At 43.7% G+C, this 18,235-nt stretch overlaps 1 protein-coding gene across 5 annotated transcripts in view; it reads left to right on the forward strand.

Annotated features, from left to right (window-relative positions):
• The window catches only part of KIAA1841 (KIAA1841 ortholog), a 148,567-nt gene that overhangs the window by 20,842 nt on the left and 109,490 nt on the right, over positions 1-18,235 (forward strand). For all 5 annotated transcript variants that reach the window (XR_004538813.1, XM_033938201.1, XM_033938204.1 and 2 more), the window contains exons 4-5: positions 2,621-2,714; positions 10,515-10,753. Coding sequence is in view for 4 of the 5 variants with exons in the window: in XM_033938201.1 (XP_033794092.1) it covers positions 2,621-2,714; positions 10,515-10,753 (333 nt within the window). In the remaining variant the exon portion in view is untranslated. The remainder of the gene's footprint in view (positions 1-2,620; positions 2,715-10,514; positions 10,754-18,235) is intronic.

Genomic DNA, 18,235 nt, shown 5'->3' on the forward strand with positions numbered 1-18,235 from the left:
CAGGCTCAGGGCTCTTTGACTGTTGTTGCAAATTTTTTCTCACTCTTATAAGGGTTCATGAGGGATAGTGCTGCTCATCTTTGTCAGCCTTCCCCTGCTCGGGCCATCTTAGAGGATGTTCCACAGTGTCCTGAATGTATAGAACATCAGCCACTGTCAGACCCTTTGGAGTAAATTCTGTAAAGGACACCTAAGTCCCGCCTATAGTTAGGCGGGACTTAGACATCCAAATAAAATGGTTAATAAGCAATTTAAGGGTCTTAACGAGTGTTAATTGGAGCTTGGACGTCCAAAGGATATGGACATAAGTTCCGAGACGTGTTCACAATTTCGTGGACGCCCATCGGAAAAAGGCATGGTGTGGGAGAGGCTTCGATGTGGATATCTGTTGAATGATTTACATATCGCTGAGTGCCCAATCGTGTCCACCTAATGCCTACATTGTAGGCGAATGAAAAGCAGGTCTACTTTTGAGCAGATCTTGGGCAGCAGATAGGCGGGACTTAGGTGGGCTTTGGACGTCTCCAGTGCATTTCGCTAAATAGGTTAATTGGGTTTTTATTTTTGCTTTATTAAGCTCAAATACATTTAATAACACACCACATAAACAGGGCACATGAATACAAAGATATTGCATGCAAAATCTTATTTCTTTCCTTCTTTCACACTTCTCATTTGCTCATATGCCCTTTGACAAGCTCTCCTTTCCTTCCTTCTTGACCAGTTCTCCTTTGTGTGTTGCCATTTCTCACTTACCTTGGCTACCTCAAGAGGAGGTCATTGGAAGTGTGACAGCTCAGGCTATGTGCTCCCCCTCTTCTCCTGGCCAGACTGTTGCACTCTGAGCCACATGGTTCAAAACATGGTAGTTTGGCCTGGAAGAGAGATGTAGGATGCATTGTAAAGCACAGTGCTACTGCTGGTATTCTGTTTGGCCCTCAGTCTCCTGTGGGAAATGAGAAATTCTTTGGGAATGTCTGGATTTTGTGTCTCTTCTGTGGAATTGCAGGAGTTGGGGGGGGGCCTTTGTATCCATATTAAGTACTGTATATAAGCCAAACTATTCTTCATGGATCTCTAAAGCTAGACAATCAGAGTATAAATTAGACAATTGTGTTAGTAGTTCAGATCAGTGTTTCCCAAGCTGGTCCTGAAGTACCCCCTTGCTAATCAGCTTTTCAGAAAATCCCAATGAATATACATAAAAGAGATTTTCAAACAATGCAGGCCGTGTATGCAATTCAAACTCGTGCATATTTATTGCAGATATCTTGAAAACCTAACTGGCAGTGGGTGATACTCCAGGACCAACTTGGGAAACACTGATTTAGATAACCTAGACTGAATTTTCAGAGTACAAGTTCAAATAAACAATCTCCAAGAGCAAAATAATGAGGTCTAATACTGTAATAAAGGCTTACTACATTCCAGAACCTACAGGGTTAAAACAAATAAAGAAAAATCAGAACCATGCGGAGTTCCTCAGGGATCACCTCTTTCTCCCACACTATTCAATATATACATAGCCTCCCTCAGCTCCTACCTAGACAATCATGGCATAACCTCATACAGCTATGCAGATGACATCACCATTCTCCTCCCCTTCGACTACCCAGAATCCACCATGACAGGCACAATACAGAGAACTCTCGAAATCACAAACTAAAACTTAACTTTGACAAAACAAAATTCATCCTCCTAGAAAACAGCAAAACTCCAACCTTAACAAATCTAGTAATAAAATCCATATCGTACCCACACTAAAACTGTACCATGCAACCATAAATCAACAAAGTAATAAAAACATCATTCGTGACTATGAGAAACCTAAGACAAATCCGAAAATTCTTCGACAGGAAACAATTCCAACTTTTGGTACAATCTCTTATCCTTGGACTAATAGACTATTGCAGCATACTATACCTCCCCTGCCTAGCAACCATGATAAAGCAATTACAAACAATACAAAATACAGTCCTAAGACTCATCTACTCCATTTAAAAAATATGATCACATCACAAAAGCATACCACGACTCACACTGGCTCCCAATACAAGCAAGAGTACACTTCAAATTCTACTACCTACTATATAAAGCTATTAATGGAGAAAGCTCAACCTATTGGAACAACCGACTAACCCAATCCACCTCAATCAGGCACAGGAGAACCCACTCACTATTCACACACCCACCAACCAAAAATGTCAAAAGAGGAAAACTATATGACAACCTAATGGCCACCAAAGCAGCTAAACTAGACAGACAAAGCACCAATCTGCTATTTACGACCACAGATTACAAAACCTTCAAAAAAGAAACTAAAACCCTACTCTTCAAAAAATACATAAAACCTGTTTAGCACAACCAGTTCCTTCCCTAACTCCACCTACCACACACTCCATCCATATCTAATCTAAAATGTTTCTTATTACCCAACATGTTGCTCCTTAAGTTCTCGACAATTCTTATGTAATGCTTACGACAACTCTTGTGTAATCCGCCTTGAACCGCAAGGTAATGGCGGAATAGAAATCACTAATGTAATGTAATATCTGCAGAATGATTTTTAACATTGCATAATTTGGCACTCTGTGATCCCATTATGCTTGTTCTTTCTTAGGAAAGCCTGGTGCAACTTCCACAAGGAAGTCGTCATTTGAAAATGAGAAGAGTATTGTTTCTGGCAATAGAGAAAATACTCATGAAGACCAAGAGTAAGAGACTACAACTAGTGCTAGTGGGTGGAATATTTCGTTATGTTTAGGCTAGTTTGTGCCCAATCTTCTGCTTATTTTAGTGGCACCTTATTCCACTAAATCCAAAAAGTGGAGATGGAACTACAAACAACAACCGGAGAAATGTCCACAAAAATAACTCATGTAAATGAGGAATTCTTTCAAATAAACCAGTGTTTCTCAAACCTTTTTTTAGCTCCGGCACACACAGCAAATGCTTTTCACGGCACACTAAATGGAGCAGATTTTTCCATGGCACATTATAATTGAAGTTATAAAATTGCAAAACCATCAAATTAAATTTGATAGTTATTTAAAGTTTTTTTTAAGCTATGTATGGATAATTATAACAACAGTGAAACTAAAGTAGATAGAATTGCTAATCAATATGATGGATGTGCTTGTTTTGAGTATAGATTAACTCAAAGCACAGCTCGAAAGTCAACAAGAAAATATGCATTTTCATCATTCACCATCTGCAGTCATTCTCTTGTTTTGTTTTGTTTTTTTCAGTGTTTCAGGTTTTTTTTTTCAGTTTTTCAGAGCTGAAAATCCAAGTTCACAAAGATCCAAATGGTAACAAAGCCTTGATTGCTTTGTTGCTCCAGTTAGAATAACTATTACATAAAAATAAAATTATTTTCATGGACCAATCACGTCAAAAAATGATGCTTGTCTGGGTGGTTGTACTCTTAAGCACACAGACGCTCATACCATTGACAGACTCTTGCTTATGTGATGTACATGTCATCTATTCTAGTGTATACTTATGAAGGGAATTTTAAAAAATAAAGTAAAATTCTGGAATCTCTTGTGGCACACAGTATGAGAGATACTGAAATAAACGTTATTAATATGAATCAACTTGACCTGACATGGTCTATTTTTCACCTAGACAATAACACCAACAAGGATGCAACTGATTTCAAAGACTTCCTCACTTCCCTAGGCTTCACTGCTCCTTCGCCCACCCCTACCCACGATAAGAGGCATACTCTAGACATCATCAGCTTCCTCAACCTGACCGAACGCAAAACTTCTGCTGAAGAGGCCCGTTGGGAACGTGACCCCTGATCTGATCACCTTCTAGGCTCCATCTGCCTTCCCATTTTCATGTCTCACCTTGACACTCCACCCCGAGCCACTAACCCTATTACCTACCGCAAAAAAAAATCACAAGTGAATTGTTCTGGTCCCAATTTCTCAACCAACTTCCCCCTTTTCCTAAACATACCGACCAGATTCCAACTGGTACAATTGGGTAACCCTTTCCAGGACCACTTACCGTGCTCTTGCCCCTTTATCTACTAAACCTATCTCCTATTCCTGCAAGGCTCCCTGGTATCTTCCATTCCATAGGGAATTGAAGCAGAAATGTCGAGCCCTGGAGCGTAAATGGAAAAAATTGAAATCCCCTTCTGACAGACAATCCTGGAGAGACAATATCAAGTTCTATAACACTATTAAAAAAAGCAAGGAAGAATTTCTATGGAGATAAAATCACCAGATCAAAAAACCAAAATAGTACATTGTTCAACATCTGGCGCAACCTAACCTCATAAAACGACTCCACCTTTCCCCCTTCCCCCCCATCCGCAAATGACCTAGCCAAATTTTTAAACGAAAAGATTACTACCATAAGGAGTTCTTTCCCCCCAGCTGTCTCTTACAATTCTCTGCCTCCCAATGACTCCAACCCTGTCCCTGATGATAGATCCTGGACTGCCTTCGAACTCGTATCCGAACCCCAGATCTCTAAACTTTGTCTCAAACTGAAATCTTGCAAATGCATCCTAGATCCTTTCCCATCCTACCTTTACGAAAACATTCCTGCGCAGGCCATCTCCTCCCTTACCAGTCTTATAAATACTGCTCTACTATCAGGCCTGTTCTCCACAGAAATGGGACACATTGCCTTATCCCCTCTTCTGAAAAAAGCCGATCTTGACCGTTCCTTACCATCGAACTACCGCCCCATAGCAAATATCCCTATCCTAACTAAACTGCTAGAGGCCATAGTCGCTACCCAACTCTCTTCTTACCTAGAAAGATTCTCCATTCTCCACCCCTACCAACATGGCTTCAGACCCGGCTTCAGCACTGAGTCCCTCCTAGTTTCCCTAATTTCAAAGGTTCAACAACTACATTCTCGTAACAAATTTGCTGTTCTTTTACAATTCTCTGCAGCTTTCAATGTCGTCCACCACGACATACTTCTTTATCAACTTTCTGAGATAGGAATTGACTCCACCGTCCTAAAGTGGTTCTCAAACTTCCTTCGCTCTCGCTCCTACACTGTCAACACAAATGGCACCATGTCCGTACCTTGGACACCATCTTGCGGTGTCCTTCAGGGATCACCCCTATCCCCTATTCTCTTTAACATCTACTTGTCCTCCCTGAAGCTCCTCCAACTTTTCCCCCTTGAAACAATCCTTGAAACAGACCAGAACCTCACCAACCTCCACGAGAACATTACATCTTGCATAATGAGACTCCACTCGGTACAGATGAAACTAAATGAATCAAAAACAAAATTACTCTGGCTCGGCCCAAAGTTAGAACACCTACTCACCATCTTCACACTACCCACAGGCGATGCTCTGCACCTTCAGTTCTCAAGCAAGGTCCTTGGCATCACTATTGATTCTTCTCTCTCCCTCAACGACCACCTCAACTCCTTGGCAAAATCATGCTTTTTCAGCCTCCACATGCTGAGGAAAGTAAGATCCTACTTTCGCCAAAAACATTTCGCCATCCTCGTCCAATCCATCATCCTCTCCAAACTTGACTACTGCAATGCCATTTACTTATGCCTAACAAAAAAAAGTCATCAAAGATTCCAGCTTATCCAGAATACTGCAGCCAAGTTGATCTTTGCAAAATGCAAATCTGACCATGTCTCCCCACTCCTGTCCAATCTTCACTGGCTCCCAGTGATTTCCAGAATCCATTTCAAATGCTCCTGCCTGGCTTTTAAGATCATTCACGGCATCCTTCCTCCCCTAATCCCATTATCCTTTAACCCCTCGAGTCCTGACTCCACCATACCCGCCCAAACTATAAACTATTCTTCCCCTCTCTACGCGGTATTCTCTATGCAGGTAAACTGGGAAAATCTCTTCTCTTCAAAATCACAGGTCTCTGGAATGACCTTACTATCCTGTTGTGGAACCTGGGCTCTCTCCAACTATTCTGCAAGCAACTGAAAACTTGGCTCTTCTCTAACATGTAATTCTATTTTCCCCCTTACTCTTCCATTCTATATATAAGCTCATCTAAACCTTTTCCTTTCTCTTCTTATATTTTAAGTTCTTGTAAACCGTGCCGAGCTCCACTTCCGTGGAGAGGATGCGGTATATAAACTTAAGGTTTAGTTTAGTTTAGCTCAAAAGAGCCTTCCTCAGGGGAACTTAAACTATCGAGTCATTGATATTTGAGGAAGAAATCGCTGCTGCGGGACATCAAATTGTGATTTGCAGATACAAACAATACTTTTTGTTTTTATTCATTGATGTTCTGAACCAGCAATTTCTTCCTATAATTAATGATTATCAACTACTCGATACTATAAGTTCCCCTGAGGAGGCTCTTCTGAGCCAAAACATAAGCTATGTCGGAACAAGTTGATTCATATTAATAATGTTTATTTGGGAGAATTCCTCATCTACGTGAGTTGTTTTTTTGGATATTTCCTCAATTGCTGTTTGCAGTTTTATGCCCAATTTTTGGACTTTGTTTTTTTTTTGTTTTGTTTTTGTTCCTTGTTTCTTTTGCATATTTATTACCTTATTCCACTAGCCAAGACCACTGTGGAAAACCAGGTCAAAAATGGCTTCTAAGCGACTTCTCAAGCTTTGCTTTCAAAATATTGCTCTCTGCTCAAGCTCCCTCCAATCATTTAAATCTCTCTTTTAATTTAGAAAGGGGTTCTCAATCCAGTCCATAAGACATGTCTAGCCAGTCAGGTTTTCAGGAAACCCACAATGACTATGCATGAGAGAGATCTGCATATAATGGAAATAAATTTGCATGCATTATCTCATATATATTCCCAGTGGCATAGCGAAGGTGAGAGGCACCTGAGGTGGTAGCACCCCTCCCCCACCCTCTTCTACATCCTCCCCACCCCATCTGCTCCTTCCCCGCCCATGCCCCCTCTCTTCACCCGTACCTCTTCAACAGTCCCGGCACAAGCAGCAACCCCCAACCTACTGCTCGTGCCAGTGTCGGCTCTTCCTCTAATGTCACTTCATGGCATGGGTCCAGGAAGTGACATCAGAGGAAGAGCTGATGCTGGTGTGAGCAGCAGGTTGGGGAACATTAGAGGTATGAGGGAAGGAAAGGTGAGAGGCGCATGCGTGTGGTGGTGGGGGGGTAGGGAGGAGGACAGGTGCCAGTGCCATGCCAAGATGGCACCTGGGGCAGACTGCTCCCAACTCCCCTTACTACGCCACTGTATATTCATTGTGGATATCCTGAAAACCTGACTGGCTGGGTGTGTTCAAAGAACTGGGTTGAGAATCTCTGATTTAGAACTCAGTACTACAGTTGCATCAAACCCCAGTACTTTAGTTAACGTTTTTCATTTAATAAAATTCAAGATTTTTTGCAAAAAAAAAAAAAGTCTTTTTCTCAATGTATCATTGCTGAGTGTGAAAACATAAAAGTTAAAGTTATAATAGCAAGAAATGTGCTCCATTAAGCAAATTTTAAGAAAAACAGAGCATTATGTAATTAGTGGCTTTGAGCAACCCCAGGATGGGTTTTAAAAAATTATTTTCTGATCAAGCACAATCAGATTCGTGGGAAATACTTCAATTCACATAGGGCTCCTTTTATCAAGGTGCGCTACGGGGGATAGCGCGTCTGACATTTCATCACGCGCTAACCCCTGCGGCACATTAAAAAATTAACGCCTCGTCAATGGAGGCGTTAGCGACTAGCGCGGCAGGCGGTTGAATGCGCGGTATTCCGCGCATTAACCGCCTACTGCAGCTTGATAAAAGGAGCCCATAGTTTTTCCAACTTCAGGTTTTCTGAACAACCTTATAGTGCAGTTACAAAAATTTAGTGCTTTTTGTAATTCACAATGCTGGAGGACTTTAATACTGTAAAAATGGCTTTTGGCCTCATTAGTCTTCTAGTGACAAAGTGATTAAGGCCCAGATTCTTAAAACTTTAACGGGGTCGCTAAACTGGTTTCCAGATGGTTTAGTGTGCATGCATTTTAGTGGTGGATTAACAAAATGGCTTATCTCAGTCTTTAGCGAGCTTTCTAGCAGTCTCCGACATTGCCATGAAAATGGGCTCTTCAATATTGAAATGAGCACTCCAGTGGATTCTTAAAAATCGTCGAGCCATTCTCCAAGAGTGGCATCAACTTTTGATGACAAAAATCAGTGATTGGTCCGGGGGTGCCGGTACTGTGACAGCACTGTTAAAAGTGCATCTTGTGGTGTGTGTTTTGACCGTGGCTAATGAAAAAAAATTAGAAAATTGTCATCTATTTTATTTTTGATGGGAGTAGTAAAAGCACGCTTCTTGAGTGCGTGTATTATAGTCCCCTTTGGTAGCGGGAGAGATGCCCAGTTTCTTCCGCCGCCAACCAGCACATACCACCGCCAGCAGGAGAGATGCCCAGTGTCTCCCGCCGTTAACTGACACACCTTCCCGACTGTGGGAGAGATGCCCAGTATCTCCTGCCCAACTGAGACACACACCTGACAGCGGGAAAGACGCCCAATGTCTCCCGCTGCCAACTGACACACCTCCCAACCCCCCCCTTGGCAGCGGGAGAGATGCCCATGCTCTCCTGCCATCACAAAGCCCCCCCCCCAGTGCCCTGACGACCCCCGCCCTCTCACCTTATTTTCAGATGACTGGCTATTTCAGAGGGATGCTTACTCCCTCTGGCCAGCATGCCCACATCTTCAAAATGGTGGGCCTTTCCCTCCTTAGTGCATACTGGGATGCACCAGGGAGGGGCCTGAGGCTCTGATTGGCCCAGGTTATTTAAGGCCTCTCCTATGGGTGGGGCCTTAGGCATCTGGGCCAATCAGAGCCTTAGGCCCTCTCCCACTGCCGAGGGGGGGATGTTGTTTGGTGGCAGGAGACATTGGGCATCTCCACCCGCTGCTGGGAAGGTGTGTCAGTTGGTGGTGTTGTGGGGGTTTTATTTCCGTTTATTCTGCGCATGTTCCCATCATAACTAGCGATGGCCACATGCAAATTTAGTGAGTCTTCTTTACTTTCTGCAACCTCATTTGCATGAGTGTGTTTTGGAGAATGACTCGCTTTTTTAAAATCGCTACTATAAGGATTGCGACATCAGTTTCTTACGCAGTTTTTTGAAAATCTAGTCCTAAGTCTTTTAAGTGCCTTCCAGTAAGGGCAGTGACTGCCAGATAAATTTCTCTGTCTGTACTTTATCAGCCTTTTGTCAGAGTAAATATCTTTGAAAATTGCCTATACTTTTAACTATGTAAAAGAACACATGGTAACCAATAATATGTGTATATCTATCCACAGTAGGGAAGGGTGTTCGTGGGGATGTTTAAGTAGATGGAGAAAATCATACAAGTACATTACATTTTTCAAATCTACATGTAGAATTTTTTTTTAATGGGGAAAGGCATCTACAGAGAGAGCAGGCAAACATGTCTGTGGATGCTTTGTCTCTGTGATGGTTTTCAGAGGGAAAGTATGAGTGTACTTTCACATTAAACATTCTGCAAAAGTCCACACCTCATACTTTCCTGCAGACTCCAGTGCAAACAGTTTATTGTCCCCTACATACTCAAATAGTCTGGTTTTCCCAAGGTTGTTTTTTATTTCTTATGATAATAAGGATCTAAACTGAACTGAAGCAAGCAATGTCTCTCGTAGTACATGCAAGACCACCACCTTATTTCTCATAAGTCCTCACAGACAAACTTGGTAGTATGTTCAGTAATTTTAGCTTTTTAGGTGTTTTGCCAAATATAATGGGTGCAGTTTTTAAAGAAATCAGGGTGACCAAATCTGCATTCATTAAGTTACAATTATTGTGGAGTGTGAGGGAGTAAGGGGTTCTCACTCACTAAGGCTGCAATTATACTACTGGGCAGCAGGGGGCACTAGCCCAAAAGGGGGTGAGCTACATGTCCCAGAATTTACTCAGAACTGAGTCACAAGAAAGGAAGTAATGCAACCCTGCTGAGTCGGTCCCTGCTGATGAGGATGCTATAACTCTCCTTGGCTCAATTCCAGCTGATGCCATGACCTTCGTGTACTATGTGGCTTTTACAACATACAATCAATGTGGTCCTTGACATCCTGGGCTATTCTCAAGGTCTTGTGAGAATGGCACAGGACTACAGTACTGGAAGAACTGCATATGAGCTATATTTGAACCACTTTCTCAGCTTGAGGTAGATTCTGTGCAGGAAGTGTTAAATTTTGCACAGATTCTGCAATGTAAGTTACATAGAATTCCCTAAGGAATAATACACACACACACACACACATATATGTACGTATACATTCATTCATGGGGAGAGGTGATATTGAGGTAATCGTGATCATTGAGCCTAGCTGTCAACATCTTTGTGGGGTGAGAGGTTCCTTCTCTGTAGCACACTGGTTAAATCTACAGTCTTCTATCCTAATGTTGCTGGTTCGAATCCCAGTCACCCTGTCTGATAGAAAAGAAATAAATAAAAGCATTAAACAGATCCAATGCTGTTGCCCTTGCACCAGACCTCTGCATGAGCTGTATTAATTTTTGTTCTTCCTAAGGCCAAACATGGTGATACATGTATGCGATGAAGCTAAGAATCTGAAACAAGATTTTATATGTCCACGAGACCTTTTGATATCAGAGATGAAGTACTTTGCTGAGTATTTGTCAGTGGATGCCCAGCGCTGGGAGGAGGTGGACATATCGGTTCACTGTGATGTTCATATCTTTGACTGGTTGATGAGATATGTTAAAAGGAACACAAAGGAGAATGAGAAGAATGAGATTCCCGTATTAGGTAAAACAAAATGAATATATTTTATTTCTTTATTGCTGGGAACTGACTCTTGATTTAAAAAGAGAAGGCTTTCAGGGTGAAATTGGGGAAAAGAAAAGATTAATAGGTACAAAAAGCCTGCATTGTTAGGCTCCTAATGAGTGGTACAGTGATGCCTCAGAATCCGAACGCCCTAGAACTCGAACAACTTGGAATCCAAACTTTTTATTAAATTTTGCCCCGAAATTTGAACGCTGCTTTGGAATCCGAACGTATGGGAACTGTAAGCATTGCTCAGCCCAAAGCTTCCCCTCTGACGCAGCTTCCTATTTCCGCCTGGGAGGGAAGCTTTGGGCTGAGCAATGCTTGCAGTTCCCGTATGTTCGGATCTTGCTGCTTCTGCCAGGGTGACCTGATCTTGCTGTTTCTGCCAGTGTGTTTACTGTTAAATTTATTGGAAAATCTGAGTTTGTGGGACCAAGGAACGGATTAATCCAGTTTCTATTATTTTCAATAGGAAAATTGTCTTGGAACTCGAACGGTGTTCTGGAACGGATTAAGTTCGGATTCCAAGGTGCCACTGTATATCAAATCCTTTTTTTTTTTTTTGCCAACTCCATTTCTTTTTTTTAAAACTTTATTGAATTTTAAATAATGTCAGTGCATTACAGAAATTATAACATGAAAAGCTTGTATAAAATGCACCTTAATACACAAATATAATGAAACAACCATTTTCCCCCCTATCATTCCACTATTAATACCTTAAATCCTATTTTTATTACAGAAATATACTCATATATTTAAACCTTCAAAATATCCCTCCCCCCCACCCTGGATGTGTAAGGAAATCTAAGAAAAAAACCCAATTACAATATCCTTATTATTTGTTAACAAATGTAGTCAATGGGCTCCATATTTTATTAAATGTATTACTCAAACCTGAGCATTCCGCGTTCATTCTTTCATATTTATATGTATTGCACACACTCGCCCACCAGAACGTGTAATTAAGTCTATCATGACATTTGCAATTTCTTGTGATCATTTGAATGGCTATTGCTGTCAAAATAAAAAAGACGGCTTTTATATTTATCCAACACAGGCTTTATCTGTAACAATGTGCTGCAAATTATAACTTCATACGACAAAGGAATAGATGACTCTAATATAAGATTAATTTGTCCCCATATAGACCTCCAGAAACTAAGTATCATTGGACAAAAATATATTGGGGGTGGGGGGATGGGAGGATCATATAGAGGGGGTAATGGATGTGTAAAGGAAAAAACAGTTACTTTTAAGGAAAATATATATGTGGGGGTTTTTTTCAGTTCAAGATCTTGTGAATTATAATGAAGGTTAAAATTTTATCATTAAATGTCAATGGCTTAAACCATCCAATTAAAAGAAAAAAGACTAAATTATCTAAAACAACAAAATGCAGATATTTGCTTTATTCACGAGACTCACTTGAATTAATTAGAATCAAAAAACCTGGAAACAGATTGGGTGAAGCATTGTTTTTTTGCTCCAGATGTAAGGAAAAAGGCGGGAGTAGCTATTTTAATTCACAGGAAATGTCAGCTGTTTTCAAGTTAATAGCTGCAGACTCTACAGGAAGATGGGTACATGTGGAAATGAGCTCGGGAAATAATTCTTTGGCACTTTGGAATATCTATGCGCCTAATTCTTATCAGGCTGAATTTTTTAACTCTTTACAGAGACTAATACTCCCACTGGCTGCTCAAAATAATAGTAGCGGGGGACTTTAATGCTGTCATGGATCCATTGATAGATAAAAGACCTAGCAGAATATTAAAATCTATGGGATTAGATAATATGGTACAATCATGTGGTTTAAAAGATATATGGAGGATACTGCGTTTTGATGCTCGAGAATTTTTATTTTGTTCTCCTGTATATCAAATACTTAATAAAAGTTGAAACAGCTTTCAGATGCTGTACCTTGGGGACAATATTTAAATTATCCCAGGACAAGCAGGCAGCATATTCTTGACTGATGGGTGACGGCACCGACGGAGCCCCGGTACGGACAATTTTAGAAACTTTGAAAGTTCTAGTAGGCCGCACCGCGCACGCGCAAGTGCCTTCCCGCCCGACAGAGGCGTGCGGTCCCCAGTTTCTTAGTTTCCGCTGAGCTAAGAAGACGCGTGTTCCAACTGCTGTTGGAAAATTTTTTCAAATTTTTCTCGCCTTCCCGCTCGCGCGTTATTTTCTTGTCGTGATTTATTCACCTTTCGTTTCTTTCTTTTATTTTTTTTTAAAAAAAAAGTCAATTTTTTTTCGACTTTTTTCCGGTCAGCGCCGGCGGGGCCTGTTGGCACCATCGAAGCCTCGGGTTTCGATTTTGCTACGGCCGTTTTTCCCTTCATGCCCCCTTCACCGGGTTTTAAGAAGTGTCAACGGTGTGCACGTCCTATTTCTCTTTCCGACCTGCACAAGTGGTGCCTTCAGTGTCTGGGTCCGGACCATAGGGCAGAAACGTGCACCCGCTGCAGTTCTCTCCAAAAGAGAACTCTAAAGAATCGCCAAATTCAACAGCGAATTCTTTTCGGTGCCGCCATGGAACTTCCCCCGGCATCGACACCGTCATCTTCCTCCAAATCGGCACCGGTGACTTCGACACCGCAAGATCCATCCTCGGTGTCGCACCCTGTAGGTAAGCCGGCTAAGAAGCCATCCCCTACTGTCCTTAGCCCGCCAGTCAAACAAGCAGTGAGCCAAGTCCTGCAGACTGCGCGCCGGCCCCGCTCCTATTGAAGTCACTGCCTCTTTATCAGCATCGCCTGAGCGTCGAGCTGCACCGCAGGTACCGAGCAAGAAAAAAGCGGTACCGGTGCCATCGGGACCGTCTCTGGATGAGAGAATAGCATCCATCCTTCAGGTCCAGCTTAAGGAGCAGTTACAACACTTGCTCCCGGCTCTGCTGACTCCGAGCCTTCCAGTGTCGGTACCTACTAAGCATTCGGTGCCGATTGTCGAATAGCCTGTTTTGTCGGCATCGACGTTGTCGGCACCGCAAAAATCTGTTTCTATGCCTGTTCTCTCGGCGGAAAACGCACTGCTTACTCGACTTCGGAGCTGGTACCGTTCTCTGACACCCGTACTGCTGTACAGTCACCCGGTACGGTGTCCATGAGGTCTGGTAAATCGGTACGCAAAACCAAGCATACCGAACCTTCTACCCCACTTTCTCAGGGCCGTCTGTCATCGGTACGGGACCCTGATTTGTGGGATGATTCTGATGACCCCCTCGGTACCGAGGCAGATTATTCCTCGGAGGAGGATGTTACATCGGTGCAGGATCCTGCTGGTAAGCCAGAGCACTCGTCCTTCACCAAGTTTCTTAAGGAGATGTTGGACACCCTTTCCATCCCTCTAGAGTCTGACTCTAAAAAATCCAAAGCATTTCTTGATGCTTTGGATTTTGATCAGCCTCTGAAAGAATTTTTAAAGTTACCCCTCCATGACATCTTGAGGGAAACTTTTTACAAAAATTTAGAAACTCCTCTCACCGTTCCAGGAGCCCCTAGGAAGCTGGAATCGCTTTACAAGGTGATTCCTATTCCAGGGTTTGACAAACCCCAGCTGCCCCATGAATCTCTGCTGGTGGAGTCCACCCTCAAAAAATCGGCAGGCTCTAGTGTATATGCCTCCTGGCAGAGAGGGCAAGGCCATGGATAAATTTGGTAAAAGACTTTACCAAAATGCAATGTTGGCCAACCGTTTAGGTAATTATGCGTTTCACTTCTCTTTTTACATGAAACATTTGATTCAGCAAGTCTCTTCTTTTCAAAAGTATCTTCCTGACCGTAAGCTTCCTGCATTCCAACAATGCACTACCAGTCTCCTGCAACTCAGGAAGTTCATGGTCCGGTCCATCTATGATACTTTTGAACTCACATCCCGAGCCATGGCGATGTCTGTAGCGATGAGACGATTGGCATGGCTCTGAGTCTCCGACCTTGATGTGAACCACCAGGACCACCTTGCCAATGCTCCCTGCCTGGGTGATGAGCTCTTTGGAGAATCTATGGATACCACCACTCAAAAGCTCTCTGCCCATGAGACGAGGTGGGATACCTTGCTGAAAAATAAAAAGAAGCCTCCTCCTCCTCGTCCATTTAGACAGCAGCCATCATATCAGAGGCGGTTTTCTGCTCGGCCAGTTCAGCCTCAACCTCCACAACCTCGGAGGCAGCGGCAACAGCACCAACAAGCACGTCAGCAACAGCCGCCTACCATAAAGCCTGTCACTCAGACTAAGCCGACTCAGCCCTTTTGACTCCCTTCTCCTGGGCATTGCCAGTCTCCCTCCCTCCTGTCCTCTTCCACAGCCCATAGGAGGTCGATTAACCATTTTTCACTCTCGATGGGAGGTAATCACCACCGACCAGTGGGTGCTCTCGATCATAGCCCATGGCTACTCCCTCAATTTTCAGACTCCTCCGCCGTTAGGCCTGCCAAAAGAGTCTGCTTCCAACAAGTCTCAGTCCCTCCTTCTCGCTCAAGAGGTTCAATCCCTCCTTCTCAATGCCATCTAAGAAGTTCCTCAAGATCAGCGAGGTCAAGGTTTTTACTCCCGGTACTTTCTAGTTCCCAAAAAGACCGGAGACCTCAGACCCATCTTAGATCTCAGAGATCTCAACAAATGTTTGGTCAAGGAGAAGTTCAAAATGCTCTCTCTTGCCACCCTCTACCCTCTTCTCGCTCAGGGCGACTGGCTATGCTCCCTCGATCTCAAAGAGGCTTACACACATATTCCTATCCATCTGACGTCCAGGCAATATCTGCTCTTTCTCATCAATCAACATCATTATCAGTACAAGGTGCTACCCTTCGGCCTGGCCTCCTCTCCCAGGGTATTCACAAAATGTCTGATTGTGGTAGCGGCCTATCTCCACTCTCACAACTTTCAAGTCTTCCCTTATCTGGACGACTGGTTGATCAAAGCTCATTCCCCTCAGGCGGTTCTGCTTGCCACCAATCAGACCATTCACTTCCTTCGACTATTAGGGTTCGAAATCAATCTACCCAAGTCTCACCTCATTCCGATCCAGCGACTTCAATTTATTGGAGCCGTTCTGGACACTGTTCTGATGAGGGCGTTTCTTCCATCCAACCGCCATCCTCCATCTCTGTCAGCAGGTGTTTCAACAGATTACCATTTCTGCGAATCACATGATGGTGCTATTGGGGCACATGGCTTCGACAGTACATGTCACCCCCTTCGCACGTCTCCACCTGCGTACTCCTCAATGGACCTTAGCGAACCAATGGTTCCAAGCGACGGATCCTTGTTCACAACACATATCTGTGGCCTCATCTCTTCGACAGTCGCTTCTTTGGTGGTTGACATCTTCAAATCTATCCAGAGGTCTGCTGTTCCATCTACCTCCTCATCAACTAGTCATCACCACAGATTCCTCCCCCTACGCCTGGGGAGCTCACTTGAACGAGTTCCAAACTCAGGGATTTTGGACTGCCCAGGAAAAGAAACACCACATCAATTTCCTGGAACTCCGAGCGATGTTTTATGCCCTCAAGGCGTTTCAACATCTTCTCTTTCCTCAAGTACTACTCATTGCACAGACAATCAAGTTGCAATGTACTACATCAACAAACAGGGAGGAACGGGCTCTCGCCTGTTGTGTCAGGAAGCCCAACGGATTTGGTCTTGGGCGACAGCTCTTCATTTATTCCTGAAGGCTATCTACATTCAAGGGGAACAGAATTCCTTAGCGGACAATCTCAGCAGAATTCTCCAACCTCACGAATGGACTCTCGATCCCTCGACTCTTCAGTCCATTTTCGCTCAATGGGGCACTCCTCAAGTGGACCTTTTTGCAGCTCCCCACAACCATCAGCTGCCCCTGTTTTGCTCCAGACTCTACTCTCCTCACCGTCTGGCACCCGATGCATTTCTCCTGGATTGGACCAGTCTCTTCCTATATGCTTTTCCCCCTCTACCGCTCATGCTGCGAACACTGTTCAAGCTCAGGAGGGAACAAGCCACAATGATTCTCATCGTTCCACGGTGGCTCAGGCAACATTGGTTCTCCCTTCTACTTCAACTCAGTTCCAGGGAACCCATACCTCTTCCACTGTTTCCTTCTCTGCTTTCTCAGCATCAGCAGACCCTACTGCATCCCAACCTACAGTCTCTGCACCTGACAGCTTGGTATCTCTCGGGCTGACTTCGGCTCACTCACTCCTTTCTCAGCCTGTCCGCTCTATCATTGATGCTTCCAGGAAACCGGCCACGCTCCAGTGTTATCAACAGAAGTGGTCTCGGTTTTCTTCCTGGTGCCTCTTACATCACCATAATCCCATGTCTCTAGCAGTGGGACTGGTGTTGGACTATCTTCTTTCCTTGTCTGACTCTGGTCTTAAATCTACTTCTATCAGAGTTCACCTTAGTGCCATTGCTGCCTTTCATGAGCCAATTCATGGAAAACCCCTCTCGGCTCATCCTTTGGTTTCTCGGTTCATGAGGGGCCTTTTCAATGTGAAACCACCTCTCAAGCCTCCTCCTGTGGTCTGGGATCTCAATGTGGTTCTTTCCGCTTTAATGAAGCCTCCTTTTGAACCTTTGGCCACAGCGCATTTCAAATTTCTTACCTGGAAAGTGGTCTTCCTTATAGCTCTCACTTCTGCCAGGAGGGTCAGTGAACTGCATGCACTAGTGGCCGATCCACCTTTCACTGTTTTTCACCATGATAAGGTGGTTCTCCGTACACACCCCAAATTTCTTCCTAAGGTTGTGTCTGACTTTCATCTTAACTAGTCCATAGTTCTACCTGTATTTTTTCCAAAGCCTCATTCTCATCCAGGTGAACAGGCTTTGCATACCTTGGACTGTAAACGTGCTCTGGCTTACTATCTTGAACGTACTAAGCCTCACAGATCATCCCCTCAACTATTTTGTCCTTTGATCCTAACAAGTTGGGTCATCCTGTTTCTAAACGCACTCTCTCCAATTGGCTTGCTGCTTGCGTTTCTTTCTGTTATGCTCAGTCGGGCCTGACACTGGAAGGGCCACAAAGTTAGAGCTATGGCAGCGTCTGTAGCTTTCCTCCGATCCACTTCCATTGAGGAAATCTGCAAGGCTGCTACTTGGTCCTCAGTTCATACTTTTACATCTCACTATTGTCTGGACGCATTCTCCAGACGGGATGGACACTTCGGCCAATCTGTTTTACAAAATTTATTTTCCTAATGGCCAACCTTCCCTCCATCCCTCTTTTTGTTAGCTTGGAGGTCACCCATCAGTCAAGAATATGCTGCCTGCTTGTCCTGGGATAAAGCACAGTTACTTACCGTAACAGGTGTTATCCATGGACAGCAGGCAGATATTCTTGCGTCCCACCCACCTCCCCGGGTTGGCTTCTTAGCTGGCTTATCCTAACTGGGGACCGCGCGCCTCTGTCGGGCGGGAAGGCACTCGCGCGTGCGCGGTGCGGCCTACTAGAACTTTCA

This window comes from Geotrypetes seraphini, chromosome 3 (genome assembly GCF_902459505.1).
Source record: "Geotrypetes seraphini chromosome 3, aGeoSer1.1, whole genome shotgun sequence".
Lineage (NCBI taxonomy): Eukaryota > Metazoa > Chordata > Amphibia > Gymnophiona > Dermophiidae > Geotrypetes > Geotrypetes seraphini.